Below are 13,994 nucleotides of genomic sequence, written 5' to 3' on the forward strand. Positions count from 1 at the left end.
CTGAAAGCTGCATGGAGTGAGGAATCAGAATTAGGTCTGCACAGAGTCCCAGTTTCTCACGTGTAAAACCCAGCAGTGGATAAAGCTTACCGGACAGTCAGTGTTCCGCTGCGGGGAGGTTAAAGGGGAAATATTCAGACATCTTTTCAGTGCTGGAAGGAACTGCAGCAGTTCGTTTGAGAAATGGATAAAAACCCCAGAGACCAGCAGCTGGACCTGCTGCTGAAAGGATCCACAAAGATCCAGTTTTCACTTTTTCTGCCTCTTTGTTTGACAGATAAAATGGTTTGCTCCTTCAGAGGGGGGCACGTGTTGCTCTTGATTAAAACATGTGTGTGTGTGTGTGTGTGTGTGTGTGTGTGTTAGGCTCTCAGATGGTGGTGGCCATGAAGGTGATTTCTTTGGCGTTTGACCTGGACAGAAGAGCAGTGGCTAACCTGCCCTCCCCAGCTGAGTTCCTGGGTTATGTTCTCTTTGTGGGCACTGTTGTCTTCGGCCCCTGGATCAGTTTCTCCACTTATAAGAATGCAGTTGATGGTACCAAACTGGTGAGTGTTTCTCAGGGACTTCTTCATCTTCTTGTCATGTGTAGTCCTGCCTTGTTAATGGCGGCTTTGCTTCCTCAGAGCTGGTTGTGGCTGCACACGTCCTTTCTCTGCCTGCTGAAAAGTCAGATGTGTCTGCTGGTGTCCACCTGCATTGCCCCGTACCTCTTCCCTTTGTTCATCCCAATCTATGGAAACTCTGTGACACAGAAGTAAGACTTTCTTTGCTGTCCGGCTACTTTGGTTGTATTTTCAGAATAAGTACACTGTCTTGATAATGTGCTGTCTGTTTGTCTTTTTCTGCTTCCAAGATGTAGGAAGGTAAGGCTCGACCACACGGAGGACATTTTTCACACCCTTTCAGTCGTGTTAACAATCAGGAATTAATCAGTTGCTGAGATGGCACAATCTTTTTGTTTAAACACCAAAATGCACAGCAGAGCGACCTTCCGTCACATCTGCTTTCCTTACAGCAGTGAGAACTACATATATGATATATGTGAATATAACTTGACCTGCCAACAGATTCCATTCAGAAGTTTCTGTTATGGAATTGAGTTTCATATTTTGGGAAACGACTTGATGAAGGTGTAAGCTAAAAGGTTTGGTGTTATCATGTAAAAGCACTGACCTAATGTCCAGTTATGACCGAGTTATTAAGTGCTCTGATTAATCAGACGTGACATGTTAAAGTGGGAGTGATAAAAGTAATGTATTTGACTTTCATGTGCCACGTTGTACAGGTGGTTTTATGCTTACGAGAACGCGGTGTCCTTCCACTTCAGTAACTTCTTTGTGGGTCATCTCAGCGAAGGGACAAGCATGTTGGCTGGAGCAGGCTTCACAGAGGAGAAAGATCACATCCGGTGGTAAATACCTGGCTCAGCTGCTGAGATGGATCCTTTTCTTATAACAGTGGAGTCATTATGTGGTCCATGGCAGTCTTTAATGAATACTTAATGTTCTGTACTCCGGCGCTTCCTCTGTGTTCACTGCGTTAGGGACATGAGAGTGGTGAGTCCGCTCAGCGTGGAAATGCCCCGCTCCATGGTGCTGGTGGTGAAGTCCTGGAACATCCCAATGTCCCGATGGCTGAAAACCTGTAAGTCTCCACTCTGCTTACTTAAAGGGGAAGTTTGTTCTAGTTTGTTTAAACCTGGACCTTATTTCTGCCATAAAATACGTTCATCTGCTCCCCGATAACAGTTTGGTGAAAGTCGGCGTCCTTCAGAAGATATTTAGATCACTGGAGATCGGCGTATATCCATATAACAGAGAGAACAGGGCAGAGACAGTACAGCCTCTGAATAAGGCATTATCTGTCTTTATGTCACCAATACTTTTAGACAAATGAATGAATGAATAAACGCGTACTATTGCACTGTTAGTTCAGAGCTGCCGTGTTGGGATGATGTCATCAACGCGTGCCGCAGCAGCATCTTCATACGGAATTTGCAAACTAAACTAAAAGTTATCAACCGTCCCAAAGCACGAAGTGAGTGAGTGAGCTGTGCTGCAGCGGCGCGCGTTGATGACGTCATCCCAGTAGACGTGTGTAGAAAGCCCCCCATAAGCCCCCTGATAGCCCCCAATAACAACAACACGGCAGCTCTGAGCCGACTTTCAGCAAACTGTTATCGGTGAGAAGATGAACGTATTTTATGCCAGAAATAAGGACCAGGTTTAAAAAAAAAAAAACTAACTTCTCCTTTAATAATATTTGGAATTCAGGCTGCTGAAGAAATTTGGTTCAATTCCAAAAAAGGAGGGATGGTTTGTAAAATGGAGATGAAAGCAGATCTCATACAGCAATATTTTACTCAAATATAGAAAATATATTAAATGTTGAAAGAGCTAGATTTTTGTATTTTCTTAGAAATATACTGTAGATGATGGAATATTCAAAGTCTTCACAGTGTTATGTTGAGGAGCTGACAGACTGTTGCCAGGTTACCTCCATTCCTTTCATCATGCTCCTCCAGATGTTTCTTTTGGTACCTGCCTTTTGATGCCCCTGCTTCTGCCATCCAATTATATTGCTTCTACATACTACTATTTTTCTTAAAAATGGTAAAATGTCTGACTTTGGACATTTGATATATGTGGTTGTTCAACCTTCTGTTTTTCTGTCCATTCTTTGTGAAAAGGGGCTGTAGATAAAAGCCCCTGTTGCACTAAGTCTAAGTATGTATTTACAGTGAGTTGCATTGAAACATGTGGCTGGGTAGTGTAGCGGGAAGATGGCTGCCTTTCATGTGGGTGACCTAGGGTTAAAATCCCACCATGGTCCCACCATGAAAAGGTCCTACCTGCCTACATGGGATCTGAGTGGATCATTGACCATGTTGCCATGGTGATGTGTGTTTTCTGTGGTCTTCCTCAGACGTCTTTAAAAATGCCGTAAAGCTGGGGACCTTCCCGGCCATCCTGGTGACCTACACTGCCAGCGCCCTGCTGCACGTCAGTACAACCACCTGACTGACTGCTGCCTGTGTGCTGCCTGTGTGCTGCCTGTGTGCTGCCTGTGTGCTGCCTGTGTGCTGCCTGTTTGCTGCCTGTGTGCTGCCTGTGTGCTACCTGTTTGCTGACTGTGTGCTGCCTGTGTGCTGCCTGTGTGCTGCCTGTGTGCTGCCTGTGTGCTGCCTGTGTGCTGCCTGTGTGCTGCCTGTGTGCTACCTGTTTGCTGACTGTGTGCTGCCTGTGTGCTGTCTGTGTGCTGACTGTGTGCTGACTGTGCTGACTGTGTGCTGCCTGTGTGGTGACTGTGTGCTGCCTGTGTGCTGCCTGTGTGCCGCCTGTGTGCTGACTGTGAGCCACCTGTGTGCTGACTGTGTGCTGACTGTGTGCTGCCTTTGCTGCCTGTTTGCTGCCTGTGTGCTGCCTGTGTGCTGACTGTATGCTGACTGTGTGCTGCCTGTGTGCTGACTGTGTGCTGCCTTTGCTGCCTGTTTGCTGCCTGTGTGCTGCCTGTGTGCTGCCTGTGTGCTGACTGTGTGCTGCCTTTGCTGCCTGTTTGCTGCCTGTGTGGTGCCTGTGTGCTGCCTGTGTGCTGCCTGTGTGCTGCCTGTGTGCTGCTTGTGTGCTGCCTGTGTGCTGATTGTGTGCCGCCTGTGTGCTGACTGTGTGCTGACTGTGTGCTGACTGTGTGCTGCTTTTGCTGCCTGTTTGCTGCCTGTGTGCTGCCTGTGTGCTGACTGTATGCTGACTGTGTGCTGCCTGTTTGCTGATTGTGTGCTGCCTTTGCTGCCTGTTTGCTGCCTGTGTGCTGCTTGTGTGCTGCCTGTGTGCTGCCTTTGCTGCCTGTTTGCTGCCTGTGTGCTGACTGTGTGCCTGTTTGCTGCCTGTGTGCTGCCTGTGTGCTGCTTGTGTGCTGTCTGTGTGCTGCCTGTGTGCTGACTGTGTGCTGCTTGTGTGCTGCCTGTGTGCTGCCTGTGTGCTGACTGTATGCTGACTGTTTGCTGCCTGTTTGCTGCCTTTTTGCTGCCTGTGTGCTGCCTGTGTGCTGACTGTATGCTGACTGTTTGCTGCCTTTTTGCTGCCTGTGTGCTGCCTGTTTGCTGCCTTTTTGCTGCCTGTGTGCTGCCTGTGTGCTGCCTGTGTGCTGCCTGTATGCTGACTGTTTGCTGCCTGTTTGCTGCCTTTTTGCTGACTGTGTGCTGCCTGTGTGCTGCTTTTGTGCTGACTGTATGCTGACTTTTTACTGCCTGTTTGCTGCCTTTTTGCTGCCTGTGTGCTGCCTGTGTGCTGCTTGTGTACTGACTGTGCTGCCTGTCTGTTTGCTGCCTGTGTGCTGCCTGTGTGCTGCCTGTGTGCTGACTGTATGCTGACTGTTTGCTGCCTGTTTGCTTCCTGTGTGCTGCCTGTGTGCTGCCTGTGTACTGCCTGCCTGTTTGCTGCCTGCCTGTGTGCTGACTGTGTGCTGCCTGTGTACTGCCTGCCTGTGTACTGCCTGCCTGTGTGCTGCCTGGCTATGTGTGCTGCCTGTGTGCTGCCTGTGTGCTGACTGTATGCTGACTGTTTGCTGCCCGTTTGCTGCCTTTTTGCTGACTGTGTGCTGCCTGTGTGCTGCCTGTGTACTGCCTGCCTGTGTACTGCCTGCCTGTGTGCTGCCTTTTTGCTGACTGTGTGCTGACTGTGTGCTGCCTGTGTGCTGACTGTATGCTGACTGTTTGCTGCCTGTTTGCTGCCTTTTTGCTGACTGTGTGCTGCCTGTGTGCTGACTGTGTGCTGACTGTATGCTGACTGTTTGCTCCCTGTTTGCTGCCTTTTTGCTGACTGTGTGCTGCCTTTGCTGCCTGTTTGCTGCCTGTGTGCTGCTTGTGTGCTGCCTGTGCTGCCTGTGTGCTGACTGTGTGCTGCCTTTGCTGCCTGTGTGCTGACTGTGTGCTGCCTGTGTGCTGACTGTGTGCTGACTGTATGCTGACTGTGTGCTGACTGTATACTGCCTGTGTGCTGCTTGTGTGCTGCCTGTGCTGCCTGTTTGCTGCCTGTGTGCTGCCTTTGCTGCCTGTTTGCTGCCTGTGTGCTGCCTGTGTGCTGACTGTATGCTGACTGTTTGCTGCCTGTTTGCTGCCTTTTTGCTGCCTGTGTGCTGCCTGTGTGCTGACTGTATGCTGACTGTTTGCTGCCTTTTTGCTGCCTGTGTGCTGCCTGTTTGCTGCCTTTTTGCTGCCTGTGTGCTGCCTGTGTGCTGCCTGTATGCTGACTGTTTGCTGCCTGTTTGCTGCCTTTTTGCTGACTGTGTGCTGCCTGTGTGCTGCTTTTGTGCTGACTGTATGCTGACTTTTTACTGCCTGTTTGCTGCCTTTTTGCTGCCTGTGTGCTGCCTGTGTGCTGCCTGTGTGCTGCTTGTGTACTGACTGTGTGCTGCCTGTCTGTTTGCTGCCTGTGTGCTGCCTGTGTGCTGACTGTATGCTGACTGTTTGCTGCCTGTTTGCTGCCTGTGTGCTGCCTGTGTGCTGCCTGTGTACTGCCTGCCTGTTTGCTGCCTGCCTGTGTGCTGACTGTGTGCTGCCTGTGTACTGCCTGCCTGTGTACTGCCTGCCTGTGTGCTGCCTGGCTATGTGTGCTGCCTGTGTGCTGCCTGTGTGCTGACTGTATGCTGACTGTTTGCTGCCCGTTTGCTGCCTTTTTGCTGACTGTGTGCTGCCTGTGTGCTGCCTGTGTACTGCCTGCCTGTGTACTGCCTGCCTGTGTGCTGCCTTTTTGCTGACTGTGTGCTGCCTGTGTGCTGACTGTATGCTGACTGTTTGCTGCCTGTTTGCTGCCTTTTTGCTGACTGTGTGCTGCCTGTGTGCTGACTGTGTGCTGACTGTATGCTGACTGTGTGCTGACTGTATGCTGACTGTTTGCTCCCTGTTTGCTGCCTTTTTGCTGACTGTGCGCTGACTGTATGCTGACTGTTTGCTCCCTGTTTGCTGCCTTTTTGCTGACTGTGTGCTGCCTGTGTACTGCCTGCCTGTGTACTGCCTGCCTGTGTACTGCCTGTGTGCTGCCTGTGTGCTGCCTGTTTGCTGCCTGTTTGCTGACTGTGGGCTGTTGGTGTCCTGCAGGGTCTGAGCTTTCACCTGGGAGCTGTCCTGCTCTCACTGGGCTTCATCACCTATGTTGAGCACGGTGAGTGGAACACCTGTTCATTCTAATGTTGGAAATGTTCAGCTGAACATAGACTGGACTCACTCTCACCTGCACTTGTACAAAACCTGAAGCTGCAAGAAGAAATATAGACAGAAATGTAATCTGATATTCAGATATATCATATATATAGAGAGAGAGAGGGAGAGAGAGAGAGAGAGGGAGTCGCTATAGAAGGAAATGGATTGTTCTTCTTTGATACTTATTTCTCATAACATATAGATAGATAGGGTATGTATTGGATTGTAATTTGCCTTGTTGTTGCCTCTCCTCAGTTTTGAGAAAGAAGCTTGCATCCATCTTTAGTGCCTGCATCCTCTCCAGGCCGTGCACGTCTGACTGCAGCCATCAGCACAAGAAGGTACGACCTGAGCTCGACTTGGTATGTAAAACATACAGAGCTGTGCACGTGCACGTTTCAGCCACCTGAAGTTTGTGGCTGAGGATGCTTTCAAGCACGAGTCCATAAAGAGTTGACTTGTTAAAGATGTTCCGAATGAATGGAAGCCCTCACCTTCTTTTCTGCTAAGCTAAAGTTTGTGAACCTGTAGCACAGCAGCTTACCTCCCTGTGACATTAAATAAGAGCACTGCCTGGCTGTTTCACACCCCGACTAAAGGCTCTGATCACATGTTAACCCACATTCTTACTGATGCAAATTATAGCCTGCCAAACCTCATCAGCAAAACCCAATCTTTGGAGATGAACATGAATGAGAATGTGAATCAGAAGTTTAGTGCCTTAATGCCGAGGTGTCCTCAGGTGATAAACTGAGGTATAAACTGAGGTATAAACTGAGGTATCCAGTTTATTACCTGAGGTATAAACTGAGGTATCCAGTTTATTGCCTGAGGTATAAACTGAGGTATAAACTGAGGTATCCAGTTTATTGCCTCAGGTATAAACTGAGGTATCCAGTTTATTGCCTCAGGTATAAACTGAGGTATCCAGTTTATTGCCTGAGGTATAAACTGAGGTATCCAGTTTATTGCCTGAGGTATAAACTGAGGTATCCAGTTTATTGCCTGAGGTATAAACTGAGGTATCCAGTTTATTACCTGAGGTATAAACTGAGGTATCCAGTTTATCGCCTGAGGTATAAACTGAGGTATCCAGTTTATTACCTGAGGTATAAACTGAGGTATCCAGTTTATTACCTGAGGTATAAACTGAGGCATCCAGTTTATTGCCTGAGGTATAAACTGAGGTATCCAGTTTATTACCTGAGGTATAAACTTAGGTATCCAGTTTATTGCCTGAGGTATAAACTGAGGTATCCTGTTTATTACCTGAGGTATAAACTGAGGTATCCAGTTTATTACCTGAGGTATAAACTGAGGTATCCAGTTTATTGCCTGAGGTATAAACTAAGGTATCCAGTTTATCGCCTGAGGTATAAACTGAGGTATCAAGTTTATTGCCTGAGGTATAAACTGAGGTATCCAGTTTATTACCTGAGGTATAAACTGAGGTATCCAGTTTATTGCCTGAGGTATAAACTGAGGTATCCAGTTTATTGCCTGAGGTATCCAATTTATTACCTGAGGTATAAACTGAGGTATCCAGTTTATTGCCTGAGGTATAAACTGAGGTATCCAGTTTATTACCTGAGGTATAAACTGAGGTATCCAGTTTATTGCCTGAGGTATAAACTGAGGTATCCAGTTTATTGCCTGAGGTATAAACTGAGGTATAAACTGAGGTATCCAGTTTATTACCTGAGGTATAAACTGAGGTATCCAGTTTATTGCCTGAGGTATAAACTGAGGTATCCAGTTTATTACCTGAGGTATAAACTGAGGTATCCAGTTTATTGCCTGAGGTATAAACTGAGGTATCCAGTTTATTGCCTGAGGTATAAACTGAGGTATCCAGTTTATTGCCTGAGGTATGAACTGAGGTATCCAGTTTATTGCCTGAGGTATAAACTGAGGTATCCAGTTTATTGCCTGAGGTATAAACTGAGGTATCCAGTTTATTGCCTGAGGTATAAACTGAGGTATCAAGTTTATTGCCTGAGGTATAAACTGAGGTATCCAGTTTATTGCCTGAGGTATAAACTGAGGTATCCAGTTTATTGCCTAAGGTATAAACTGAGGTATCCAGTTTATTGCCTAAGGTATAAACTGAGGTATCCAGTTTATTACCTGAGGTATAAACTGAGGTATCCAGTTTATTGCCTGAGGTATAAACTGAGGTATCCAGTTTATTACCTGAGGTATAAACTGAGGTATCCAGTTTATCGCCTGAGGTATAAACTGAAGTATAAACTGAGGTATCCAGTTTATCGCCTGAGGTATAAACTGAGGTATAAACTGAGGTATCCAGTTTATCGCCTGAGGTATAAACTGAGGTATAAACTGAGGTATCCAGTTTATCGCCTGAGGTATAAACTGAGGTATCCAGTTAATCGCCTGAGGTATAAACTGAGGTATCCAGTTTATTGCCTGAGGTATAAACTGAGGTATCCAGTTCATTGCCTAAGGTGTAAACTGAGGTATAAACTGAGGAATCCAGTTCATCACCTGAGGTATAAACTGAGGTATCCAGTTTATTGCCTGAGGTATAAACTGAGGTATCCAGTTCATTGCCTAAGGTGTAAACTGAGGTATAAACTGAGGAATCCAGTTCATCACCTGAGGTATAAACTGAGGTATCCAGTTTATTACCTGAGGTATAAACTGAGGTATCCAGTTTATCGCCTGAGGTATAAACTGAGGTATAAACTGAGGTATCCAGTTTATCGCCTGAGGTATAAACTGAGGTATCCAGTTTATTGCCTGAGGTATAAACTGAGGTATCCAGTTTATTACCTGAGGTATAAACTGAGGTATCCAGTTTATTGCCTGAGGTATAAACTGAGGTATCCAGTTTATTACCTGAGGTATAAACTCAGGTATCCAGTTTATCGCCTGAGGTATAAACTGAGGTATCCAGTTTATTGCCTGAGGTATAAACTGAGGTATCCAGTTTATTACCTGAGGTATAAACTGAGGTATCCAGTTTATTGCCTGAGGTATAAACTGAGGTATAAACTGAGGTATCCAGTTTATTGCCTGAGGTATAAACTGAGGTATCCAATTTATTACCTGAGGTATAAACTGAGGTATCCAGTTTATCGCCTGAGGTATAAACTGAGGTATAAACTGAGGTATCCAGTTTATTGCCTGAGGTATAAACTGAGGTATCCAGTTTATTGCCTGAGGTATAAACTGAGGTATCCAGTTCATTGCCTAAGGTGTAAACTGAGGTATAAACTGAGGAATCAAGTTCATCACCTGAGGTATAAACTGAGGTATCCAGTTTATTGCCTGAGGTATAAACTGAGGTATCCAGTTTATTGCCTGAGGTATAAACTGAGCTATCCAGTTTATTACCTGAGGTATAAACTGAGGTATCCAGTTTATCGCCTGAGGTATAAACTGAGGTATAAACTGAGGTATCCAGTTTATCGCCTGAGGTATAAACTGAGGTATCCAGTTTATTGCCTGAGGTATAAACTGAGGTATCCAGTTTATTACCTGAGGTATAAACTGAGGTATCCAGTTTATTACCTGAGGTATAAACTGAGGTATCCAGTTTATCGCCTGAGGTATAAACTGAGGTATCCAGTTTATTGCCTGAGGTATAAACTGAGGTATCCAGTTTATTACCTGAGGTATAAACTGAGGTATCCAGTTTATTGCCTGAGGTATAAACTGAGGTATAAACTGAGGTATCCAGTTTATTGCCTGAGGTATAAACTGAGCTATCCAGTTTATTACCTGAGGTATAAACTGAGGTATCCAGTTTATCGCCTGAGGTATAAACTGAGGTATAAACTGAGGTATCCAGTTTATCGCCTGAGGTATAAACTGAGGTATCCAGTTTATTGCCTGAGGTATAAACTGAGGTATCCAGTTTATTGCCTGAGGTATAAACTGAGGTATCCAGTTTATTACCTGAGGTATAAACTGAGGTATCCAGTTTATTACCTGAGGTATAAACTGAGGTATCCAGTTTATTGCCTGAGGTATAAACTGAGGTATCCAGTTTATTACCTGAGGTATAAACTGAGGTATCCAGTTTATTGCCTGAGGTATAAACTGAGGTATCCAGTTTATTACCTGAGGTATAAACTGAGGTATCCAGTTTATCGCCTGAGGTATAAACTGAGGTATAAACTGAGGTATCCAGTTTATTACCTGAGGTATAAACTGAGGTATCCAGTTTATCGCCTGAGGTATAAACTGAGGTATAAACTGAGGTATCCAGTTTATCGCCTGAGGTATAAACTGAGGTATCCAGTTTATTGCCTGAGGTATAAACTGAGGTATCCAGTTTATTGCCTGAGGTATAAACTGAGGTATCCAGTTTATTACCTGAGGTATAAACTGAGGTATCCAGTTTATTACCTGAGGTATAAACTGAGGTATCCAGTTTATTGCCTGAGGTATAAACTGAGGTATCCAGTTTATTACCTGAGGTATAAACTGAGGTATCCAGTTTATTGCCTGAGGTATAAACTGAGGTATCCAGTTTATTACCTGAGGTATAAACTGAGGTATCCAGTTTATCGCCTGAGGTATAAACTGAGGTATAAACTGAGGTATCCAGTTTATCGCCTGAGGTATAAACTGAGGTATCCAGTTTATTGCCTGAGGTATAAACTGAGGTATCCAGTTTATTACCTGAGGTATAAACTGAGGTATCCAGTTTATTGCCTGAGGTATAAACTGAGGTATCCAGTTTATTACCTGAGGTATAAACTGAGGTATCCAGTTTATCGCCTGAGGTATAAACTGAGGTATCCAGTTTATTGCCTGAGGTATAAACTGAGGTATCCAGTTTATTACCTGAGGTATAAACTGAGGTATCCAGTTTATTGCCTGAGGTATAAACTGAGGTATAAACTGAGGTATCCAGTTTATTGCCTGAGGTATAAACTGAGGTATCCAATTTATTACCTGAGGTATAAACTGAGGTATCCAGTTTATCGCCTGAGGTATAAACTGAGGTATAAACTGAGGTATCCAGTTTATTGCCTGAGGTATAAACTGAGGTATCCTGTTTATTGCCTGAGGTATAAACTGAGGTATCCAGTTCATTGCCTAAGGTGTAAACTGAGGTATAAACTGAGGAATCAAGTTCATCACCTGAGGTATAAACTGAGGTATCCAGTTTATTGCATGAGGTATAAACTGAGGTATCCAGTTTATTACCTGAGGTATAAACTGAGGTATCCAGTTTATTGCCTGAGGTATAAACTGAGGTATAAACGGAGGTATCCAGTTTATTCCCTGAGGTATAAACTGAGGTATCCAGTTTATTACCTGAGGTATAAACTGAGGTATCCAGTTTATTGCCTGAGGTATAAACTGAGGTATCCAGTTTATTACCTGAGGTATAAACTGAGGTATCCAGTTTATCGCCTGAGGTATAAACTGAAGTATAAACTGAGGTATCCAGTTCATCGCCTGAGGTATAAACTGAGGTATCCAGTTTATCGCCTGAGGTATAAACTGAGGTATAAACTGAAGTATAAACTGAGGTATCCAGTTTATCACCTGAGGTATAAACTGAGGTATCCAGTTTATCGCCTGAGGTATAAACTGAGGTATCCAGTTTATCGCCTGAGGTATAAACTGAGGTATCCAGTTAATCGCCTGAGGTGTAAACTGAGGCATAAACTGAGGAATCCAGTTTATCACCTGAGGTATAAACTGAGGTATCCAGTTTATTGCCTGAGGTATAAACTGAGGTATCCAGTTCATTGCCTGAGGTATAAACTGAGCTATCCAGTTTATTACCTGAGGTATAAACTGAGGTATCCAGTTTATCGCCTGAGGTATAAACCGACGTATCCAGTTTATCGCCTGAGGTATAAACTGAGGTATCCAGTTTATCGCCTGAGGTATAAACTGAGGTATCCATTTTATCGCCTGAGGTATAAACTGAGGTATCCAGTTTATCGCCTGAGGTATAAACTGAGGCATCCAGTTAATCGCCTGAGGTATAAACTGAGGTATAAACTGAGGTATCCAGTTTATTGCCTGAGGTATAAACTGAGGTATCCAGTTTATCGCCTGAGGTATAAACTGAGGTATCCAGTTAATCGCCTGAGGTATAAACTGAGGTATCCAGTTAATCGCCTGAGGTATAAACTGAGGTATAAACTGAGGTATCCAGTTTATTGCCTGAGGTATAAACTGAGGTATCCAGTTTATTGCCTGAGGTATAAACTGAGGTATCCAGTTCATTGCCTAAGGTGTAAACTGAGGTATTCAGTTTATTGCCTGAGGTATAAACTGAGGTATCCAGTTCATTGCCTAAGGTGTAAACTGAGGTATAAACTGAGGTATCCAGTTTATCAACTGAGGTATCCAGTTTATTGCCTGAGGTATAAACTGAGGTATCCAGTTTATTGCCTGAGGTATAAACTGAGGTATCCAGTTTATTGCCTGAGGTATAAACTGAGGTATCCAGTTTATTGCCTGAGGTATAAACTGAGGTATCCAGTTTATTGCTTGAGGTATAAACTGAGGTATCCAGTTTATTACCTGAGGTATAAACTGAGGTATCCAGTTTACTCCTGAGGTATAAACTGAGGTATCCAGTTTATTGCCTGAGGTATAAACTGAGGTATCCAGTTTATTGCCTGAGGTATAAACTGAGGTATCCAGTTTATTACCTGAGGTATAAACTGAGGTATCCAGTTTATTGCCTGAGGTATAAACTGAGGTATCCAGTTTATTACCTGAGGTATAAACTGAGGTATCCAGTTTATCGCCTGAGGTATAAACTGAAGTATAAACTGAGGTATCCAGTTTATCGCCTGAGGTATAAACTGAGGTATAAACTGAGGTATCCAGTTTATCGCCTCAGGTATAAACTGAGGTATAAACTGAGGTATCCAGTTTATCGCCTGAGGTTTAAACTGAGGTATCCAGTTAATCGCCTGAGGTATAAACTGAGGTATCCAGTTTATTGCCTGAGGTATAAACTGTGTTATCCAGTTTATTGCCTGAGGTATAAACTGTGTTATCCAGTTCATTGCCTAAGGTGTAAACTGAGGTATCCAGTTTATTGCCTGAGGTATAAACTGAGGTATCCAGTTTATTGCCTGAGGTATTAACTGAGCTATCCAGTTTATTACCTGAGGTATAAACTGAGGTATCCAGTTTATCGCCTGAGGTATAAACTGAGGTATCCAGTTTATCGCCTGAGGTATAAACTGAGGCATCCAGTTTATTGCCTGAGGTATAAACTGAGGTATCCAGTTTATTACCTGAGGTATAAACTGAGGTATCCAGTTTATTGCCTGAGGTATAAACTGAGGTATCCAGTTTATTACCTGAGGTATAAACTGAGGTATCCAGTTTATCGCCTGAGGTATAAACTGAGGTATCCAGTTTATTGCCTGAGGTATAAACTGAGGTATCCAGTTTATTACATGAGGTATAAACTGAGGTATCCAGTTTATTGCCTGAGGTATAAACTGAGGTATCCAGTTTATTACCTGAGGTATAAATTGAGGTATCCAGTTTATTGCCTGAGGTATAAACTGAAGTATCCAGTTTATTACCTGAGGTATAAACTGATGTATCCAGTTTATTGCCTGAGGTATAAACTGAGGTATCCAGTTTATTGCCTGAGGTATAAACTGAGGTATCCAGTTTATTGCCTGAGGTATAAACTGAGGTATCCAGTTTATTGCCTTTTGGTATAAACTGAGGTATCCAGTTTATTGCCTGAGGTATAAACTGAGGTATAAACTGAGGTATCCAGTTTATTGCCTGAGGTATTAACTGAGGTATCCAGTTTATTGCCTGAGGT

At 44.1% G+C, this 13,994-nt stretch overlaps 1 protein-coding gene across 2 annotated transcripts in view; it reads left to right on the forward strand.

Moving 5' to 3' along the window:
- LOC142390066 (protein-serine O-palmitoleoyltransferase porcupine-like) overlaps positions 1-13,994 on the forward strand; it is a 53,437-nt gene that overhangs the window by 34,310 nt on the left and 5,133 nt on the right. For both annotated transcript variants that reach the window (XM_075475419.1, XM_075475420.1), the window contains 7 exons: positions 367-548; positions 627-757; positions 1,289-1,414; positions 1,547-1,647; positions 2,929-3,005; positions 6,098-6,161; positions 6,455-6,540. In XM_075475419.1, coding sequence (XP_075331534.1) covers positions 367-548; positions 627-757; positions 1,289-1,414; positions 1,547-1,647; positions 2,929-3,005; positions 6,098-6,161; positions 6,455-6,540 — 767 coding nt within the window. The remainder of the gene's footprint in view (positions 1-366; positions 549-626; positions 758-1,288; positions 1,415-1,546; positions 1,648-2,928; positions 3,006-6,097; positions 6,162-6,454; positions 6,541-13,994) is intronic.

The sequence above is a fragment of the Odontesthes bonariensis genome, chromosome 10 (genome assembly GCF_027942865.1).
Source record: "Odontesthes bonariensis isolate fOdoBon6 chromosome 10, fOdoBon6.hap1, whole genome shotgun sequence".
NCBI lineage: Eukaryota > Metazoa > Chordata > Actinopteri > Atheriniformes > Atherinopsidae > Odontesthes > Odontesthes bonariensis.